This window comes from Anomalospiza imberbis, chromosome 7, assembly GCF_031753505.1.
Source record: "Anomalospiza imberbis isolate Cuckoo-Finch-1a 21T00152 chromosome 7, ASM3175350v1, whole genome shotgun sequence".
NCBI lineage: Eukaryota > Metazoa > Chordata > Aves > Passeriformes > Viduidae > Anomalospiza > Anomalospiza imberbis.
The window spans coordinates 27,669,069-27,689,270 of NC_089687.1; the positions used below are offsets into that span (position 1 = coordinate 27,669,069).

Below are 20,202 nucleotides of genomic sequence, written 5' to 3' on the forward strand. Positions count from 1 at the left end.
GAGGCTTTAAAGCTTCCCTTTTTATTTTCCTTTTTTTAAATGAACTTAGTGGTGGGGATAAGTTTTTCAAAAAGGAAGTTACAGATTTGTGCTGCACTTCGGGATGCAGGGTGGCATCTTTGCTGCAGAAATTCTGGTATTTCTGCGTAATGAAAGCTGTCAAACTGAATTGACTTCTGCCTTTTCAATCAGAGTTGCAGGGTGCGAAAAGGAGAACTGGCAAACCTCTCCTGTGCCCATTTCTGCCTTTTAAAGCATTTTTCTCAGTTTAGGTTATTTTTCAGATTTGTTTAGAAGAAAGGGAAAGACAGTTAAAATCCCAAATGGAAAGACAGTTAAAATCCCAAATCTGTATATGTAAGGTCAGCTCTGCTGCAGTGCAGAGAGAAATAAATAAATAGACTGCTTTCCCCATGAATGCCTTTGCTGGATAGAGGTCTCTCTCTAAAGAAAAAAACAGAAGCAGATTAGGTTTAGGAAATGTTTGTAGTTTGATTGCTTCCTGTGGTTACTGCCAGTTGTGGAAGCATGCATTATTGTTGACTCTGTGGAATCTTCATCTAGATAATTTCCTCAAGACAGACAATCCATGCTTTGCTAATTGGGCTTCTTAATTTCTGTTGTAGAGTAAGGGCCTCATTTTAGAAGTCCAACCAAAGTTGCTTGTACTTCAGTGGTTTTTAGGTGTGCGTGGAAATAAGCATTTGTGGATTCTGCTCTTGCTCTTACGTAGGTTTTTTTTTTTTTTCCCTCTGTGGTGGACAGGCCAGCCTAGAGAGTGGCCCATGTTGCAGTCTCTGCTAGGCAAAATGTTTGCTACATAAAGTAATGAAGAATTTTCAGTAGTTTATGAATTTTGAAGTAGATGCCCTGGTTTCTGAACTCCAAACCATAGAAATTTGTCATTGAGGGAGATTACTCTGCATGTGTGTCTGTTCTGTTTAAAACAAAACAAAAAAAATAGCCAACAAACAAAATCTAAAAACCCAAAGCATAACAGCAACAAAAACTTTATTTTCCACTTTCTTCACTTGATAAAAATCTCTCCACTATAGAATGATTTCCTTTGGGTTTGACACCACCATTTGATCTCAGTTTTTAATAATTTTGGTGGGTTTCGCTCCCAGAAGAAAACATGCTTGTGCTGTGAAGTATTCCCACTGGAAATCTGGGAAGTCTTAAAACCTCATGTTACTCAGGGCAAAGAACTGGCTTCTTTATTAATTCCCTGCTAGACAATCCCTGTACAGTAAATCTTTCCATAACACCATGCTGTTGAAATTAATCAACTTGATGTTTGGAAATTGTTCAAATTAGATAAAATTAAAGAACCCGTAGATGGGACTTAAAACTTGTCCTGATGGAAAGAGATTTTAGTCTAAAAAGACATGAATTTTATTGGTGCTTTCTCTTTCTAGTTGATCTTCATTTTGTTCTTTTTAGGATGCACAAGCATCCATGCACTGTTCCCTATTTAATGGCTGGAGAGGTGGGTGGCTGTAAGAGCTCTCAGCTTTCCTCTCTGCCTGTGATGCTTCTGTGCAAGCAGACCATGCATAGAAGTTAAGTGCAATAGTATCACATCTATTACTTAAAAAAGCATGTGCTGAACCAATTATTATTTGCAAATAAACAGAAGAAACAGTGCAGGACTTTCTAATACCTGATTTCTTCTCTTCCCTCCAGTTTGTCATTAGAAATCTGCAGCTTTTACTTGGGAGGCTTACAATTGAAAATGTTTTCCGGGGAGCTATATGATTGCAGGTTGATAATGCTTTTAACTGGCTCCAAGTCCTTTTTTGTAAAAATGGATGCTGTATGCAGCAGACTATCTTGGGTTTTCATTTCTTTAATGAAATATCTATTTCTCTTTCCTTAATTTTTAAATAATTGATTACTCCCCAGTGAAATAAAACTATATATTAAAATGGGCGAGGAGGAGAAAATGTGCATTTGGTCTCTTTGATACATATTTATTTTCTTCTTTATTTCTCTGGCCCTTAGAAGAATCTTGGCAAAAAGTGCAAGTGTATTTACAGAGACTCTGTGTACACTGCAGCTTTTCCATGAAAGCAGCAGCAGAGCTTAAATCTCATCTCTGATTTGCTTTAAATGTGTATGTTATACAGAGGTACTGGTTGCTGCTAACCATTCTAATCTTCTGGATAATGGTAGGAACAGTTTTGCACTGCTCTCTTTCGTTGGTTAGATGGAATTCTTGCTGTGTATGGATGTCCTTATAAAAGCCTTTCTGTAGATCTTGGTTTATGCTCCCCTGACATTTTATGCAGATGACATCTATATGGGGTCAAAGCTCTGCGGGAAGCGTGAAAGAGCTGTTCATGAGTCAGTTACATTAATCAAAATCAAGGAGTAAAAGCCTTTAGTGGGATTTGCAATTGCTGGTACTGTTTTGTGTGCATGCTAGCGTAGTGTTTGTCCTTTAAGGAAACAAACTCTTTCCTTTTCAGCCCTCGGAAAACTCCTTGTTTTCTCCCTGTGAAAAGCAGTGCCGTGTGTCATGCACCATGAGCTGTGCAGCATCGCTGCCTGCAGCCTCTCTCTAAAGCTGGGGGAGCGGGTGCACGCCAGTTCAGTGCCAGGGGACCTCAGCCGCCGGGTGCGTGTGCACAGGCGAGGGAGGATGACAGGGATTCTGGCTGATGGCTCGTTAGGGAAAGAGCTGAGGAGATCCAGGATTCATGAGTAAGGCTGGCTTGCCCTGCAGTAGCACCGCATGTGAGACTATTATGGATGCTTGGTCTCCAGCTCTCTCAGTACTGCTCCAAGTTCTTCAACTGGAATGACAGTGAGTAGTGACTAACTTGTATTACTCTTCTCTGAGGGTCCTGTAGCGAGCTGGAGGTGTAATACATGCATGTAGGAGCAAGCCATGGTGTATATCAGCATGTAAAGAGCATGTTGGCGTCTGCAGAAGTTTTTCCTTTTGATTCCAATGTACTGAAATGTATTTATTTTCAGATAACACTAAGAAACAGAGACGTTTGAGGTAGTAAGTTTGATGGTGATACAACAGTTTAACTCTCTCATGTGAAATAGAGAGCAAAGCAGTTGAAACTTCCTTGGAGTGAGGTTGGCTTGGAAATAAGTTTGGTTACTGTTGCTTTTTATTTATTTTTAAAATCAGTATTAAGGTTCCAGGTGATTTAGTGAGAGGCATGAGAATGGGTCAGTATCAGATCACATCAGACAGATGTGGTAACCTGCCCTTTGCTCTCTGTTTTTAAGGTACTAATAGAGCTTATCATCAGTTACTCTGGGTCACTGAGTTCAGAGATGTTTTTCCAAAAGCTGTTTCTTTAGCAGGGTTCCTACAAGCATAGGCAGCACGAAGGGGCAGGAAAGTCATCATGGACAGGAGTTGTGTGGGGTCCTTTGTGCTATCCATAAAGTGATGTATGGCATCTGTTCTAGCATTTGAGATCCTGATTGTACTCAGACAGTAAAGGATGAGTGCAGAGAATAGGTGCTTCTCCTGTGCTGAAAAAGAGACTGTTGTATGACAAGGAAAGCATCCAGCAGAAGCATAAAAGACAGTGTGACATCCCTCTCATCAGTTTGCTTCACCACCTTTTCTGTCTTGCCAAAATGTAATTTGCACAACTGATACTACAGCCTCAGCATTTGGCCAATTATCTTAATCTTTTGCTAAGACATTAATAGCCCCATCAAAAGTGCTGTGACAGCCTGTATGTTCGACAGGATTGAAAGTTTGTCACTTAAAGAGACTTATTTTTAACTAGTTAAATGGTGTATGGACAAAGAGAATTCAGATTTTAACCTTTGGTAGGAAAAGAAATTTTGTCACATATTTCAGAGGAACATGATCACCCATGTGCTGTCTCTTCAGCAAAGCACCTAGAAGGTTTTTTTTCACTGAGTTTTTTTAGCACTAAGTGTTAGAATTTGGCTGCTTGAACTTGCAAAATGCATCAGTTTAACCCAGATTCAAGCAGTGAAGAGGGAGCAGTATCAATGTGATGCTTTAACCTTCTTTCATGTTACTTTGGGATATGTTTTAAAATAAAGAGCTGAAACACATCAAGTGGATATTGTGGTGTGTAGCTTCTGCAGTTAGAATGTCAAATTGAGAGCCATTTTGTGCTAGATAAGTCACTAACTGAGAATTGTGTATCTAACATATATTTTAAAGTAGATCTAGTTTCTCAAAATTTAAGACAAGGAGTATTGAAGTTCCTTAGCAGATACTGATATGACTGTATTTATTCCAGGGCAGGGTGACTTCTCTGAAGGGATATACAGCTATTGGTTTGTAAATACTAGGTTTTGAAGCTACTGACAGTAGCTCAAAAATACTCAGTAGACTTCGTGAAGGAGAACTGAAATGTGGCTTTTTCTTCTTTTTCCCTTAAAGAAGTGTCTGGTCCAGGAATACAGTGATTTGTGTCTGAAATTCATAAATACACTCGGATATTTTTTGTAGTTATTGTCTACTGGAAATGGTTATGTTTCATTCTGAAGAACAGGATTTAGAGGTGGACTTGCTGGTGACGTTATGAGCCTTAGATGGCACATTTGGAAAACTGCTTTAGGCTGAGATTGTTCTCTGCACCAATATTTTCTAGTTTACCTAGGGACTAACAAGTGATATGTAACCAGGTAAAAAATGTCTGTGACTGAAGGTAGACTGGCCTGTAGCAGGTGGTGGAAATGGCCATGCAGTTCTGTAGGTTTTCAGTCTGTTCCCTCTTCCTTCTGGGAATGCACTGTGGGGCTGTGTCCTGCGAATTGGCACATTTCTCTACTGCCTGTAGTTTTGAATCCCTTAAAGTTCATGCCTCACAATTTATCTAATGCTATAGATAACTTGATCCTGTAACCACAAAAGTAGATTTGCAATAAAACACAACAAAATTGAATCCAGACCACCCCCTGAGTTCTTCACTTCTGTGGTTCCTCCTCATCCTTGATTCTTTTTCCAAAAGAGTTGTTCTCACACTCCTCATGGATGCAGCAGAAAGACAGCCATTGGTCTCTCTGGGTCTGAGTGACCATCAGCTGCCAACACAAGATTATAATTTTCAACAAAATAAATTCAGAAGTGTTTTCCTTGCACAGTGAGAAGACTGGCCATGGTCTGAAAATGCACAAATATCCCAGGGCCCCCCAAGGGGACCAGCCTCTGCTGATTTCTCCATATGTTCACTGTGTAGAGAGAAGCAGAAATAGCATTTGTGGGTCAGGTTTTCATATGGCTGAATGTGGAGAAATGACCTGAAAGAAATAGGGACATTCATGGAACTGTAGAAAACTTCTGCAGTGTTGAAAAAGTCTTATTAGGAAGTCTTGTTCATCTTCGTGCTGGCTATGATTCTGTTCCTGAACTGTATTCTCTAGAGCTTTTAGTGTGGTTTTTAAATGAGTGAAGTGATGAGACTTCAGTATTTTCCTTGGAAAGAAAACAAAAGTTATCCCACAAGGAAGAAAAGCAGATTTCCACTTATGATGAGTCTTCTAGGAGGTGTGTTAATTTATAAGTTTAATTAGACATATGTGACACAGTTCATGTTCCTCTTATTGATGCTTTGTTGGTTTTTTTTTTTTTTTGGTGTTTTTTTCTATGTAGGTTTGATGATTCCAGTCTTTTGTGTGGTGGAGCAGTCAGACGCCTCTCTTGAATACGATAATCGAGAAGAGCATGCTGAGTTCGTTCTGGTTCGCAAAGATGTGCTCTTTAGCCAGCTGGTGGAGACAGCGCTCCTGGCTCTGGGGTATTCCCACAGTTCTGCAGCTCAGGCACAAGGTATTCAATAGTTTTTTCCCACTTCTCTGCACTGCAGATGACAGCACCTGAGGTTGTTTGATGTAAGGAAAAAGTAAGAAAATTGGTAGCAAGTCTTGGAAGTGTTTACATCAGTTGTGTTAATTGCTTAATCCTAAACTAGGTGTATAACAAGCCCTACATTTTTAGCCTGTATAGAAAGCATTAGCTAGATCTTGCTGAAGTGTGAAATCTGTTGATAACGATCAGTCGGGATATTCATGACATACTTGTTCTGCACCACGAGGCAGGTTGCTGCTTCCAGGAAGTCAGCACAGAAGATACAACCTTTAGGTGTACAGACAGATGGCATCCAGTATTCCTCTTTGTATCAGGGCAGTTTTGAACAGCATATTGTAGTCTTTCATTTTTTAAATTATGCATTGTAGATAATGGTTTCATATATACGCATGCTGTCTTTATGGCAAATACTTGTAGGTCTAAATGTGCTGGCTGATTTCTGTTTTCACTTACCTGCTATGTTGCTGCAAAACCCTTTGTAAAGCACTGTAGTCCCTTCCACTCAGATTATTCTTTGTTAGCAGGAAAATCTTAAAATAAACAAAGCTTTCCTCTCTCTACCCAAAATATAAGCTTAAAAAAACCCAAACCTAAAATCGTAATGTTGAGGGAGATGGGCAGGAGGTGGTGGGTTGGGAAAAATCTTTCCAGAATGAACTTCAAATTTCAAGAGGCTTTATAATTCTAAACAAGTTATTTCAGTGCTTATTCTTTTGGAAGAGAAGCCTGTAAATTTGTTTCCTCTCCATATCACCAATAAAACCTGTGCACATTTAGAGTAGTTTAAAAGCAATCTGCCTGGGGATTTGAATTTTCTGTGTTGATTTGAATTGGTTTGTATAGTTAGGTATTTGAATGTGGGAACAGAAGGAGCAATGGTGGTGCAAACTTCTGTCCAAGCAGGATGATAATGATTCATTTCCTGTGTCAGACTCTGCTCTGTGAGAGAGGCTCAGGTTCTTCATATAGGCAGAGTTTATGTACATGTGTTTATTTACACAATATGATAGTAAAAGCCCTGCAAGAAGGTAGTTTTTTTTTGGTTTTAATATGCTTTGTGTCATCTTAGGAACTCTTTTTTCCTGAATGTAGAAGGTCAGCATATCCCACTGTTTCCATCCTGGTGAGCCAGCTTTCTGTTTGACAGCACTATCCATCTCAGTTAACACAGTTGCTCAATGTGTTGCGAGCTAACATGTGGAACATGCTGCATTAGGTGGCCAAGATTTGATTCTTGGCACTTCTGAAGGGGAATGGGCTTTACAGAAAACCTGCTCCAAGGGGGCATGTCATCCAGTGCAGTGACCCACATGGGCTGAGCATCTCACTTGGGGGAACCTTGCTTTTGTGGCATCGCTCTGTTGTGAGAATAGAGGGAAGGAGACAGATTGACTCATGAAAGAAATTACTGTGCAGGGAGGAAATGGCCACTGCGTTTTTGAGTTTAACAATGAGCAGGTTCAGATACTGATCTGTTGCTTGAATAACTGCACTAGATGTGCTGCTTGAATAACTCTACTAGAAAATAGAAGCTGAATCTCTAATTATTGCAATTAGTCTAAAAGAAAAAACTAAGGTATTTTCATCTTTAAGGCAGCTATTACATTCCTCTAACATCACATGGTATAATATTTAGAATGACAGAAAATACCTTAAACATCCATCAGCTAAGAAATCTCTTGGTCAGGTTATTTACCTTCACACTGAAGGACCAGTCCACCATTATCTTTTAGACATCTTCAACAAATACATGCTGCTCTTGAGATATGAAGCTGAAGTATGCAGCATGTTCTGCAGTATCTTGCCTCTGTGCTAGCTGTCTGTAAGCTGAGGGATGAGCTGCAGGCAGAGACAGCCAGTAGATTTCTGAGACTGTTTTGTTTAATGCAAAAATTTATAGAATTTAGGACCCTAATTTGTTAACTAGAGTTGACAGAAACATGCTACTAAATTACTATTATAAGGATTTGTTTGGGAACGCAACTTTCTGATATTAAAAAGGTGGGAAAAATAAAGCTATTTACTGTATTCATTATGGCTGTAGGACAAGTCTGCTTCTGTTCTAGTGCTTGGAATTGTTTAGCAAAACATATTAATAAACAGTCAGTTCTTTTTATGATCAGCTGAATTACAGGATCTGCATGAGAGGTTGAAGGTCCTCAGGTGCATTTTTCAGGATGCTCTGTGCATCACGCTCTGCAAAACAGTGACATGAGTAAGCGTCCCCATGTCCTCCAGGGACAAAGTAAACGAGTTTGTCAAAGCTATGGTATTTTGGTAAAAGTTGTCTAAGCTGTAACTTAGCCTGTAACAATTGTCACCTTTTGAGTTGTTTCATTTTGGCTGGATGGCCCTGAGGAGAATGGCAATTTCACTTCATCCTGTGAGAAGCATCTTGCCTTTGCCTGTTCTTTTTAGAACAGGGTCTTCTGTGGTGGATAGAAGAGCTAGTTGGAGGGGAAGGAAGAGCTGTGGCAGAAGAGAAAATTGCTGTAGGATTTCACTCCACCTTTGCTGCAGCTCCCCATGGCAGCCCTGCAGAGCTGCCGAGGCTCGAGTTGGTGTGCGCCTTGTGTGCAGGACCCTGCCTCGAGCTTCCCAGCTGTACAGCAGCACAGCAAAGCCTGGCTGGCAGAAGGAAACATGGCACTGAGTGGTAGGTGGTGTGGGCCTCCCTGGGGGGGCTGTGTGCTTGGAGGGGCCCTGCTGTAGGGCTGCTGGCCTGGGCTGCAGCCTGGAGCTGCAGAGCTCCCCAAGGAGAGTGTCCAAACATTTGATCTGTAACACACGTGTGCACACACATGCAGTGGTCACCTGGCCTGAGCCTCATGTACTGGCTTGTGGTCACTTGGCTTATTATGGGTCATTTCTGTTCCTGGTTGCTTGGTAAATTAAAAAGTCTTAGCACGAACTGTGTTGGTACAAAAATATATCAGGAAGTATACATGAAGGTGGCCCCATGCCTTCCTGGAAGAAGCTCTTTATTCCCACACAGTTTGGGCAGAACACATTGATTCCACAAACAGCTGTTTGTGATTTTTTTGTTGATGGTGGTGGGAGCAGAGACTTTTCCAGCAAGTCCTGCCCTCGTGAAACTTCCATTTTCTGACAGGAGCTGTGAAATGTCTTCTGGAACAGCATGGGAATTTTTTAACAGCTTGGCACTGGGGTGTGAAAGTTGGTGGTGTAAATGGCAACAAAGGTTTAATAAACATTTATGTATTTTTCTTTCATCACTCGAGTCCGCACCTGACAGTAGGGAACCTGCTACATGTGTCTTTTAGAGAGGAAAAGAGTCATGCTTTAAAGGGACACCTGTTCTATATGTAGTTTAATAAAGTTTACATGCCCTGATGAAAATTTTTTCTTTTGCGTGAGGTATTCTACCAGGGCTATGCAAGAGAAGGGAACTGGTAGGAGGTACATAGAATACACAGTGCTGAGTGCTGGGACCAGAGTAGTCTGAAAGTAGCTGCAATCTGGTGTACCCTGCGTGCTCTCCTGTGGCTTTGCGACTTGCTGTGAAAGCTGATTCCCTCCTCTGTGGGGTGGAAGAACAACAGTGCTAGTTTGATGCTTTTAGTATCTACTTTCTTAGAATCCATGTGAAAAAGAAAACAGTGTGATTTCCTGTGGATATGCGTTTTTTCTTTCGACCAGTTCCTTGTTAGCTGTTGTGAGTGTGTGCATGGAACTGATGTTCTGCAGAAGTTAGCAGAGCTGAATGGGTCATTGAAATGGAGTTTGCCTTCTCTTCTCAGGTACCTGAGCTCGATGTGTTGGCAGGACAGTGTGGAGTGCCTGCCCTGACTGCTCTTTGGGACAGCTTTAGCAAGCACTGGCAGGATGGTTTGCTTGGGTTAGTTGCTGTGTGTGGCCATGGCAAGGAAAGGGGTGTACAGAAGAGTGAAATGGTTCTCAGATGTCAAGTTGAACGGGAGGAGGAGTGAGAAAACAGCAGAGGGAAGTTAACACAGAGCAAGAGATCCTTCCCATCCCTGTCACTGTAAACAGAGATTGTCAGGTTCTGGTTCTTAAGCAATGCATTACCTTGAGCAAAGCCATTGAAAGAGGCAGTGCCTTGCATTTATGCCTCAGAGACCTCTCTTCTTGTGCCCAGTTTCTTCTAATACTGTCTACAGACTGGAGATGGGGGGAAGACTTGTGCTTGCATAGAGCTGTGTGTGGGTGGTTAGAGCGGAAGGCTGGAAGGAGAGGTTGGCAGTGGTCAGTGGGGAAGGTGTAGTACAAGAACAAAAGGTAAAAGGTTTTAAGTATCTTGCCTTGCCATGTGGAGTTGCAATAGCTGGACTCAGAGGTGAGTGATGCTCTCTGAGGATTGTGGCTTAGTGAGCAGAGATCAGACATCTTGGCCCTGGTCAGCCTTACATCACTGGAGTGGAAAAGAGGAGAATTCTCTTGGGTCAGTCAGTGCCTGGCCAGAGTAGCTGACATCCAGAGGTACCTCAGGACCTACTCCAGTCCTGCTTCAGTTACCTGTTTGTGAAGCTCTGATATTGCTTGCAGCCACAGGTCAGCTTGGCTTTGGTGCTTCTACAGAGAACTCTGTTCTGGAGCACTGATGGAGCTGTCTTTGCAGTCAGCTGCAGTAGGAGAGAAAGGTGGCTCTCCTGACTGTGTAGGAAAGAAACCAAAGCACGGGCATGTTAAGAACTCTCCTCTGCATTGATAGTGCACATGGCTGGGGCAGGAAATAACCCAAGCTGCAAATGTGCTCGTTTCCTTCAAGAGTTTAAATGCGTGCGCTCAGCCCTGCTCTCCACTGTTAATTGTAGGCCCCTTGCACTTGTGGCCTGCTTTTCAGCATTACTTCAAAGCACAGACCAGATCTGTGTCACACGGTGTTGTTCAGCGAATAGTTCCAAGCCCCAGGCTGCTGTGTGTAAGAATGTGGCAGCCAGAGTGCTGTGCTCCTTCACTCAGACTGGCCTTTGTGAGAGCAGCATGACCATCTTGCCCCTTATGGGATTATAACCATGTGTACAAATATTTGAAGGGTGTAAATACCGATGAGAGAATGGATTTGTCTAAGCTGGTACAGGAGGGTAGGGCTCTGAGGCAATTGGAAGGACCTGAGCAGATGATTAGTAGGGAAAGATCCTGTGAAATACTCCCATCTGTGCTGTCTCCAGAACCACAATAGCTTCACGGAATGTCAGGTAAAGGGGGAACATACCAGCTGGGGGTTGTATTGAACACACACGCACAAGCTGGTTTTGTATTTCTCTATCAAGGAAGGTGCAGTAAAAGTGTGGCGAAACCCTGCTGAACTGTGCTTGATGTATACACCCAAGTTTGCTGTAGCTGGGAAGACCAGATATGCTATTTTCTATGCAAGTGCAAGGTAGCAGTATGGGAAAAAACAAGAGGAAACCTGAGTTCAGATTTCTTATGTGAGTAATGTGCAATAAATTATAAGGTTACTATAATTTGGGATCTTCTGACCCCTCAGCCCACTGTCACTTTTGTCTGAGTCATGGCTCCCTATTCATGTGATCAAAGATTTTCTAGTGAGAAGAGTTTAATAAATAGGAGAGACATTGGTGATATAATACCTTAAATAACAAAACGTGATACAGTGATCAACCAGCCAAGTATTGGGTCACTTCCTGACTGTCACTCCTTACTGCCACTTTTTACTTTTACATTTTAATAGAGAGAGCGTGTTGGTCTCACCTAACAGAGTTGTCAGTCTGTGGAAAGCTGCTGTATTTTTCTGAGCTCAAACTCTTTTGACACGGACTGTTCTCACCCTGCTAAACCAATACGATTTAAAACAAAACACCCCAAAACAAATGAAAGAAACTCATCCAATCCTCTACACACCTCGTTTCATCTGTTCAGTTTTACACCATCTCTAATTGACAGGTCCTTACCTTTAGTAATCCCCTTTGTCCCCCTTGCCTCCACTGGGGATATTTATAATGGGTAAAGTCTTCTTTCTTCTCTCCAGTTTTGCAGGTGGCATTATAAAAGGCCGAAATCAAATAATTTAACAGTAGTATGTGTGAGGGGTAGGCTTGTACTGACATCTTGCAGTAAACTGCTGTGCAATTCTATGACAACTTGTCTGAGGTTGCTAAGCAGACTGGATTTCTTGCAGTGATACTCAGCCATCCAGAGCAAAGTTTTCCTTGTAAAAGCTGCTCCTTCTTGGACTGTTCATTGCTTGAGTTGTATTCTTTGTCTTTCTCCCTGATGTTTGAAAAAAGAGGGCTAAGAACTTTTCAGATATTTATTTCTCTCCCTATATACATAATTTACCAGCAAATCACTGTTTTGCCTACCCTACAAAACTTCTTGACAGCTGTAAGTGAAATTCAATTAGCTGGAACTATGAGACAAAGTCACATTTTAATGAGAATATTGAAAACCTCTTCATTTTTTGTGGGTTTTGATAGACATTTCTGTGCATAATGGACACAGGGGTTGAAAGACACTGTTGTTAACGATTCAGCATCTCATGCCATTTCAATTAAAGCCATAGAATTCTCTTTGAGCATTCCTCAGAACTCTTAAGAAATCTTATTTAAAAAATAAAAGAAGCAACAAAGATTGAGGCTTCTTGTATTTGTAGACTTTGCTAAAATTAGTGTTGCATTTTTTATGGAAAATGTGACATACAAAGAAATGTTAGAATGTCATATTGATAGATACATAAATGGAATATATTTTGTGTTTTACTTTGGTTTATATATATGAACACATATATGATATAATTTATTATACACACATTTTATACATATACGTGCATGCAAATATATATTTATATAAAAGTATAATATATATATGTGGAAGCAAAAGCTCAGAAATAATGAATTAATCTCAGATTACTTGTCATCCTTATTCTCCATTTGTGCTGTTATTTCAAATAACCTCATTATCCCAACAGCATAATCTCCAGTGAACACTTGAGTTTTTTATAAGCTCTCTTTGAAAGTTCTTAACTTCTGACTAGTGGTCAGGAAGTGTCTGTCTTTCCTTTTCTTCCCTGCCACCCCCCTCCAAACTGGTGTACAAAAGTTAACATGTGGTATTGGCATTCTGATCCCAATATATTATTTACAGGATTCTTGTGATGGAACAAAACCTTCTACAAATAATATTTTATTTTTCTAGATGGCAAACATCTGGGTAGTATAAGTAAATGGGTAATTTATTAGTGTTTGAACAGCTTAAAGGAGGGTAAGTAAAGGTAGTCCTGAACAGCTCAGCACTTCTGACGCTGCGTTCCGTCTCATTTGTGGTTTGTGACTGAGCACAGCAGGCTCGTAAGCAGGAGAGAGGGCGGGGGAAAGGAGGGAGCGGAGTGGACACAATGGGCTTTGGTTGTTGCAGTGAGACAGCCTTCCGTCCTTCTCTCTCTGAGATCCCATATACCTGCTAAGGGACTTTGCTGTTGAGTGCTTTGGAGCACATCATGTTTTGGTGACAGCTGTGCAGACTCCACTGAACCTGTTGCAGTGGTGCGTGTGTCATTTGTTAGTTCATGGTGACAGTGGATCAAACTCTACTGTGCTCTCGGAAGAAATCATTAAATCTTTTGTTCTTGTCTCTGTTTCTGAGCAATATCGCTGAGGCTATAACAGCGAATCAGAGCTTTAGTTCAGTGAGAGCCATGCTCTTTAATGCTTTCCATTCACTTTATGTTGCAGGCTGTGTGCAAAAAGGTAACACTGCAGGACAGAGGTTTATTGAAGCTTTGTACTCTTCAGGGAAAGATTTGCCTGTACTCTGCCAGTGCTACAAACCAGTGAAGAAATGCTGGGGAAATGGAGCCACAGGCTTTTTTGTGTCACAGCAACCATTACAGTAGTTTGGAGTGAAATGAAAAATCAAGTTCACTCTGAGAGGCCTGTGTGTACTTGATTAAAAACTTAGACCAGTATATAGTAATAAATTTAGATTTTTCCTATTTCCTTTCTCAACCTGTCAGCTAAACCCATCCTCTTCTAGTCCAAGAAACACTGGTGGTTTTGAATAAAACTGAGAAATGGTCTTTATTAGTTTTAATTAAAAATAAAATTTTGTAGTCTCATTTTTTTTTTCTTCTTCATGCATCTGATAATGAAGTAGTGCTCTATTTAAAAGTAGAAATAAATTAGGTTAGGCTAGGTCTTCCCCTGTCCAGAGAAAGAAAATGAGGTGCAGTTAACAGCCTGTTAGCTAACAAGCTAAATATTTAAACATTCAGTAGGACGAGCAAAGCTTGGTGCTGGTTAACATGTTAGGGTAGCTCTCTTTTTTTCCTTCTTTCCTTGTTTTTTCTCTTTCCTTTTTTAGATTTTTAAAAATACTCTTATCTGCTGAAATTTTTTTTCCATTCCCTCCTCTAGATAAGGGAAGCAGCATTTTAACCCAGTGACATGAAGAGCTTGTTTTTTTGTTCCAGCTGCAGTTTGTCCTGCCCCATCTGCTTTCCCCATAGGCACATAAAACCGAGCCTACCCCCAGCCGCTTCTTTCTTTAACCTAACAGAGGTAGGGCGCATCCCCCACATTGGCTTCTGCTTATTTAGGAGTAAATCCCACCTTTCAAAATCCCTGGTTTGCCTTGGGTGTAGGTTCCCTGTGCAGCACTTACAATGGCTGTGCTGCTGGAGAGAAAGCAGAGCTCTTTCTGCCAGCTGCTCTGTCTGAAGTCCGTTTATCATCAGTGCCCCGTTCCGAATCTTGTTGCTCGTGTTTGGGGGAATTGGTTTGAGCATGTGGAGAGCAAAGGTAATTGGCTCCAGGGAAGCTTGTGGTGTAAAGCAATACTTCTCAGTCCCCTTTAACCATGAAGACAAACTAAGTATGAAAGCGATTTTGTTTTTAAACTGAAAACCTAACAAAGTAGGTGTAGAAAATCTGAGGGAGCTAAACAGAAAGTGTTTCCCGATTTAAAATGGCAAAAGAGAGGCCAGAACAGTGACCCCCCTGTTCAGTGTCCTCTGTTTCTTCAGGAGAGATCGTCCTGGCAGTGACAGCAAAAAGGGTCAGTTCAGACGATTTCTCACCGCTCTTCGTGAGCATTGTGGAAAGGACCTGGCTTTAATCCTCGCGGTCCTTACTGGAATATAAATGAAGCTGTCAGTCAGCAACTGTATTTGATGTTTGGGTCCTTTCATACCAGTTGAATTTTACAAGGGCAATCTGCCCTCCTGCATTGTTTGTCATCGGGGGTCTGCAGCAGATTAAATGGCTACATTTAATGGAATGGGGAAGGATGAGCAAAAGACAATGCTATTAGTGACCTCCTTTTATCTGCTATCCTGCTCACTGGAAACCCACTCTGAAAGTACTGACTGAAGGTTCCAATTCAAGCTATGTCAAGAGAAGTGGCTGTGTGTACTTTTCTCCCATCCACTGGGCTACCTGATTGTTCAGGCTCCATGTATCTTCCTTTACTGGTGGAGGGCTTGTGGAGGATTGCTCATACTCTATCCTTGGGCCAGTAAACACCTTTGATTTATCCAGACAATTTAAAGTAATATATGTTTATACAGGTGTGATTTAAAAAAAGCATTGCATGAGGTTGGATGAGATGAGGTTGGGGCATTTTTCACTGTGTATTTATGGGCAATTTTACTTTCAACCTTATTCCAAATGAAAAATAATTCTTCTAGAATGAAGTAAATGTCAATAAAGCTAGGATAGCCCTGGGATCTGGGGTCTGTATTTTATTCTGTTTTTACTTCCCATACTGTTTTGTATGTATAGCACCTTTATCTTCACCTAGCTGTTTCCAAGTTACCAACAAAGAGTTAAATTCAAACAGGCTAGTAAGAGGATGCATGTGCCAGTCAGGATTTGCAGCTAAATTGCTTTAATACTTTGTTTTTATAATATATTTACTGCTTAGCCACATTTTGGCCTTTTTCCTTTTTCTAACAAAAATCATTGTGTGGTGTAGCTAGTAGATAATTCCTACTTTTACAGAGACAACACCATGCTAAAAATGTCCCTTGGCATAGAGATCGTTAACTGATGGCAATTTGTCTGCCTTTCTGAGTATGTTTTTCTTCGGTACCAGCTATAGAATCTATGAAATAATCTGTGGGGGAAAATGTGTTTATCTTGTGTTGAAACTGAGGATGGACCAAATGCTTCAGGAAAAAATTCTATCAAATAATGAGCTATAGATAATACTGTATTTTTTCAAGATCCTGGAAGGAGATGCTTAGGCAGTATTATGTGGCAGTCAGCATGAGATAATTGGCATTTTGTGAAATGCTACCATAAAATGTGCTTCAAACATGTATCCATGTTTATAGATAAGATCAATTACATATTTTTAAGCGTTGGTGATGCGTCTAAAAGCTACATGCATTACAAACATAGAAGTTTCCTTTTCTGTGGCGTAACTGTGGAGAATAAGTCTTATTTTTCTCAGTCTGAAAGCTGTATTTGTTTGAATAATAAAATGAAGAGTGGTAGTTCGTTAGTAATATTAATAGAGATTTAGTAATATTTTATTGTGGTGCTTTCAAATAAAGGACTACACTTACTACAGTTCTTTTAGGGGGTTGAGGTTGTTTACTTTTTTGATATATCTATTAGAAGAGTTGAGCAACACCATATATTTACATTTTCCGATCACTGAAAATCCTCCCTACCATAAATGTGTATGTGAAATTGAGAACCTAAATAAAAGATTAACAGCATGTACAGTAATTTAACCAAAAGGCACGTGTTAATTTGTTAAAACACTAAAGATCTTTATGCTTTCTTTTTTGATGCTATCAAAATATTTTCCGTGGAACTGGTTGAACCTGGTCTCTTCATTATAAATTCTTCTGCAGAGTAAGACAACTTAATTTCATATCTAATTGCATAAAGAATTATAAATTATCTTTTCTAAGAGACCTATGACACTAAAACACAGAATGAACAAATAAAATGGATTTGTTCTAGTACAAATGAAGATATATGGCGGTATTTTTATTACAGACAACATTTGTTTGGGCTGAGTGTATGAATATTTTACAATAAGATGCAAAGTGCTACTTGTCGAGCAGTCATTCTAGCAATGCGTCTTATGGTGTTTTTCAGCTAATTGCCATGAAGAAGCTCAAATCAACAAAACCCAGGCCCACCCATAAAGTAAAACTTTATGCAGAATGAGATAAATCTGTTCCAAGGGAAATACATTTTATGTGCATTTATAGAAGTGGGATCTGCTTCTTAGATCAAACATAAAACTTTTTTTTTTGTTCACAAAGGAAAGACCTGTTGATTCCAAAAGTGTGCTTTAGCTCAGCAAAAAAGTGACTTGCTGCATGTAAAATGATTTTCAGCTAAGAGGTGCTGGAAAGAGGTGCTGCAGTGTAGACTGGAGCACACAGGTGAAGGATTTCACGTCTGGTTTCTCTTGGACATGATGTATAGAACAGTTTACTGGATGTGGGGCATTTCCCTGATGCAAAGAAAATGTGACTCCTGTCCTGGCTCCTTTGGTGTCACTCAACCTGAGGGGGATGTCATTCTGCTGCACAATTAGGATGTCCCTCCCTCCCTCCCAGGGACTTGCGGTGGAATCTTGAACAGCTCTGCCTTCCTGCCTTGAAAACACAGGAGGTTGTCCCTGGGGAACAACGGGGTGTCAAACAGTACCAAGTGACAGTGTAATCTGAGAAGTGAATATTAACCTTATGGCAGAATTTGGTAGGAAATGGCATTTATTAAAGATTTGTCTTTTGTAGCCTCTTACAGAATTGTATTCTTGCATTGAAAGTTTAAAATATTTTATAGTACATTCCCTATTTTGTACTGCACTGTCAGTGTTGGTACCAGTGCTGTTTGAATGTTGCTGAACGTCTGTTTAACCAGCTTAGATTAAACCCCAATACGTATTTAGTGTCAGGAACAAATTAATATTATACTGACCTTTGAAGGTTGAATTAATGGTTGAATTAATAAATTTATCTCAAGGATTAGTTTGAAATTGTATAACAGAGACGTTCTTTTATTTATTTATCCAGAAGTACTTTTATTATGAAATTTACTTATATAAAGCTGCTTCTGTTAAGCTGATTGTTATTCCTAGATACTAAAAGATGAATGCCAAATTGTCTAAATCCCAATGTATGGATGGATTTGTGAATTTTTCTAGAAGGGGGCCAAAAGGGTAGTGTGTCACTTCATAAAGGTGAGTAGGAAAGAAATGTAATAATCTTAGCTAGAGAGCTTCTGTGGTCTCGTTTGAGTGATATGAGACAAAGAATTCAGCATTTATGGTGAAATGTGGATTACCATTTAAAAAAATTACGCCTTATAATCCAAAGTGATTTCAATAGCAAGGTTAAGGAACCCTTTTGTAATCATACAAACATGAGATTTTTTTTTCCCTTAGCTTTCTGTAGTTCTGTATTAAAACTTTTATTTTGCAAAAACTTTATATGCTTCACAGTTTTGAGTGTGTATCAGTACAGGAAAGTAGGGAGAGAGAAAGCAAAAAAGAAGAGGCAGAGAAGTTTTTCTAAACTGTGTGTAATAGCAATGTCATGATTTTTTGAGGGACAGCAGTGTGATTTTTTGGTAGTGTAGTAAGCACCAGAACCAGGTCACTGAGGTCCAGCAAATCCCTGTGACAATCTTCTCCTTGCTGACCAAAGCTGGGATGCAGTTGCAGGTACAGCTGTAGCACTGGCATGGCACTGTGATGCCCCAGGGTTGCAGCATCAGTTTTGTGGAAGGAGGGTCTGTTACAGAACGAAATTGCCATCATACATCTTCAAGGCTTCTCCTGAATCCTTATCTTTTTTTATCTGGGTCTCTTGTGCACAAATTCACATTTTGCATGTAAATGTGAAGGAGATGGAGAAATCTTAGCTGCAGATGGGAAAAAAAAGCCTCCAGTATCTTCATATTTTAAAAAAATCCAGAATTAGAAAGAGATAAATTTATGTAACCTTTGCACCATAATAATATGGCAAGACCTGACACAAAGCCATAAGGCTTTTTTCACAGATTCAGTTGTCTGGAAATTGTGCAATGCTGTTTAAATAGAATGTCTTTTAATAGCTCACAAGAAATTAAAAAAATACATTAAAAAAGTCATGTTTTCACCAAGGATTACATGATGGCAGTGTTAACTCCAGTGCAATTAATAGACAGCGTGTACTTTGTTTTCCTTTGAGTGCTTAGCATTTTCTCTAGATTTTATCTGGTCACGTATTTGGGAACTGGGTATGGATGCAAGCTGCTGTTACTTGAACTGTATTTAGGACTATTAAAACCCTTGTATGTGCAGTATGGCAAGATGTTTATCTAAATGTGCATTTGCAGCAATGTCGCCGTGGTATGCGTATCCTGTAGTAGATAGGCAGCCCCTTGTCCACATATTTTTAGATACAAAACCTAATTGGTTTATGACAAAATAACTTCTTATATTGGCATAGCATTTATCTTTTAAAAAACCTGCAGTTATTTTCCCAGAACAGTTGGGAGTTGCAGTTTGTCACTTAACAGGGAGAAAGATGGAATATGTTCTAATTTTGTCGTGGAGCATGGGCCCATTGAGTCAGGCCTTGTGTCGTAGGAATTTCTGTATATAAAGGGAGGCTGGTCCTGGTTTCCCCTATCTCATACACCTCCTGAATGTCTTTCTACATCCAGCTAGTTGTGTGATACAGAATTTGGGGGGAAGAAGATGCTGTTTTATACGAGGAGTGATCAGTTCACGTCTGGAAGCAAAAAAAAAATCCCTTACTTCTGTGCTTGATGGATTAAGTCTTTTATATAACATGTTTTATAGCCAAAGGGCTATGTTTGTACAGAAGGAGGTGCCAGAACGCTAACAGGAGTATAGTAGCTCATCTGATGGGTGGGACAGATTTCTGTGTGCGATTTGGAAAAAAAAAATTAACCCCGTGTGGGAGTGTAATATTTGGCATTGTTCATTCTTGACATTTTGTTTCCCATACTTCTGGAGCTCTTGATGATGGGAGCTCATCTTCTCTGTAAAAATTTAATTTGTAAAGATAAAAAGAAATTCTTAGAGGATTCCATCAGAAGCTTGTTAGCATGATCCTGTCTTTGGCATGAGAACATGGAATAGAAAAGAATCCAAGCATTTTAATTTGCTGGGAACAAAAAGAAGCTGGTTGGTAACTTTGGGATGCAGTCTTGCTCTCTGAAGCACATTACTTTGCGGGCGTGCAGGCATGTGACAGTGTGATCCTACATGGTGCTTGGTTGGTTTCAAACATGCCTGGGGCCTCCTGTGGCCCTTTTGTTATTTCTCAGCCTTTGGCACTGAGTGCTGGTGGGGGGTGTGTGGAGATGGGGAAATGAGAGAAATGGATATTAGAATCCAGTAGCAGATTTAAATTAAGCAGAAACCTCAGTATGTTGTAAACTTGTAAGGCTATATAT

The 20,202-nt window shown here is 40.2% G+C and overlaps 1 protein-coding gene and 1 long non-coding RNA gene across 8 annotated transcripts in view; one reads left to right on the forward strand and one right to left on the reverse strand.

The window, feature by feature from the left end:
- Positions 1 to 20,202, forward strand: part of SATB2 (SATB homeobox 2) — a 132,285-nt gene that overhangs the window by 18,411 nt on the left and 93,672 nt on the right. For all 7 annotated transcript variants that reach the window (XM_068196245.1, XM_068196251.1, XM_068196246.1 and 4 more), the window contains one exon: positions 5,609 to 5,785. In XM_068196245.1, the coding sequence (XP_068052346.1) occupies positions 5,609 to 5,785 (177 nt within the window). The remainder of the gene's footprint in view (positions 1 to 5,608; positions 5,786 to 20,202) is intronic.
- Positions 5,610 to 12,037, reverse strand: LOC137477322 (uncharacterized). Its single transcript, XR_011000931.1, has 2 exons — positions 11,722 to 12,037; positions 5,610 to 5,832 (listed from the first exon to the last, which is right to left on the reverse strand). It is a non-coding gene; the product is annotated as an uncharacterized lncRNA (long non-coding RNA).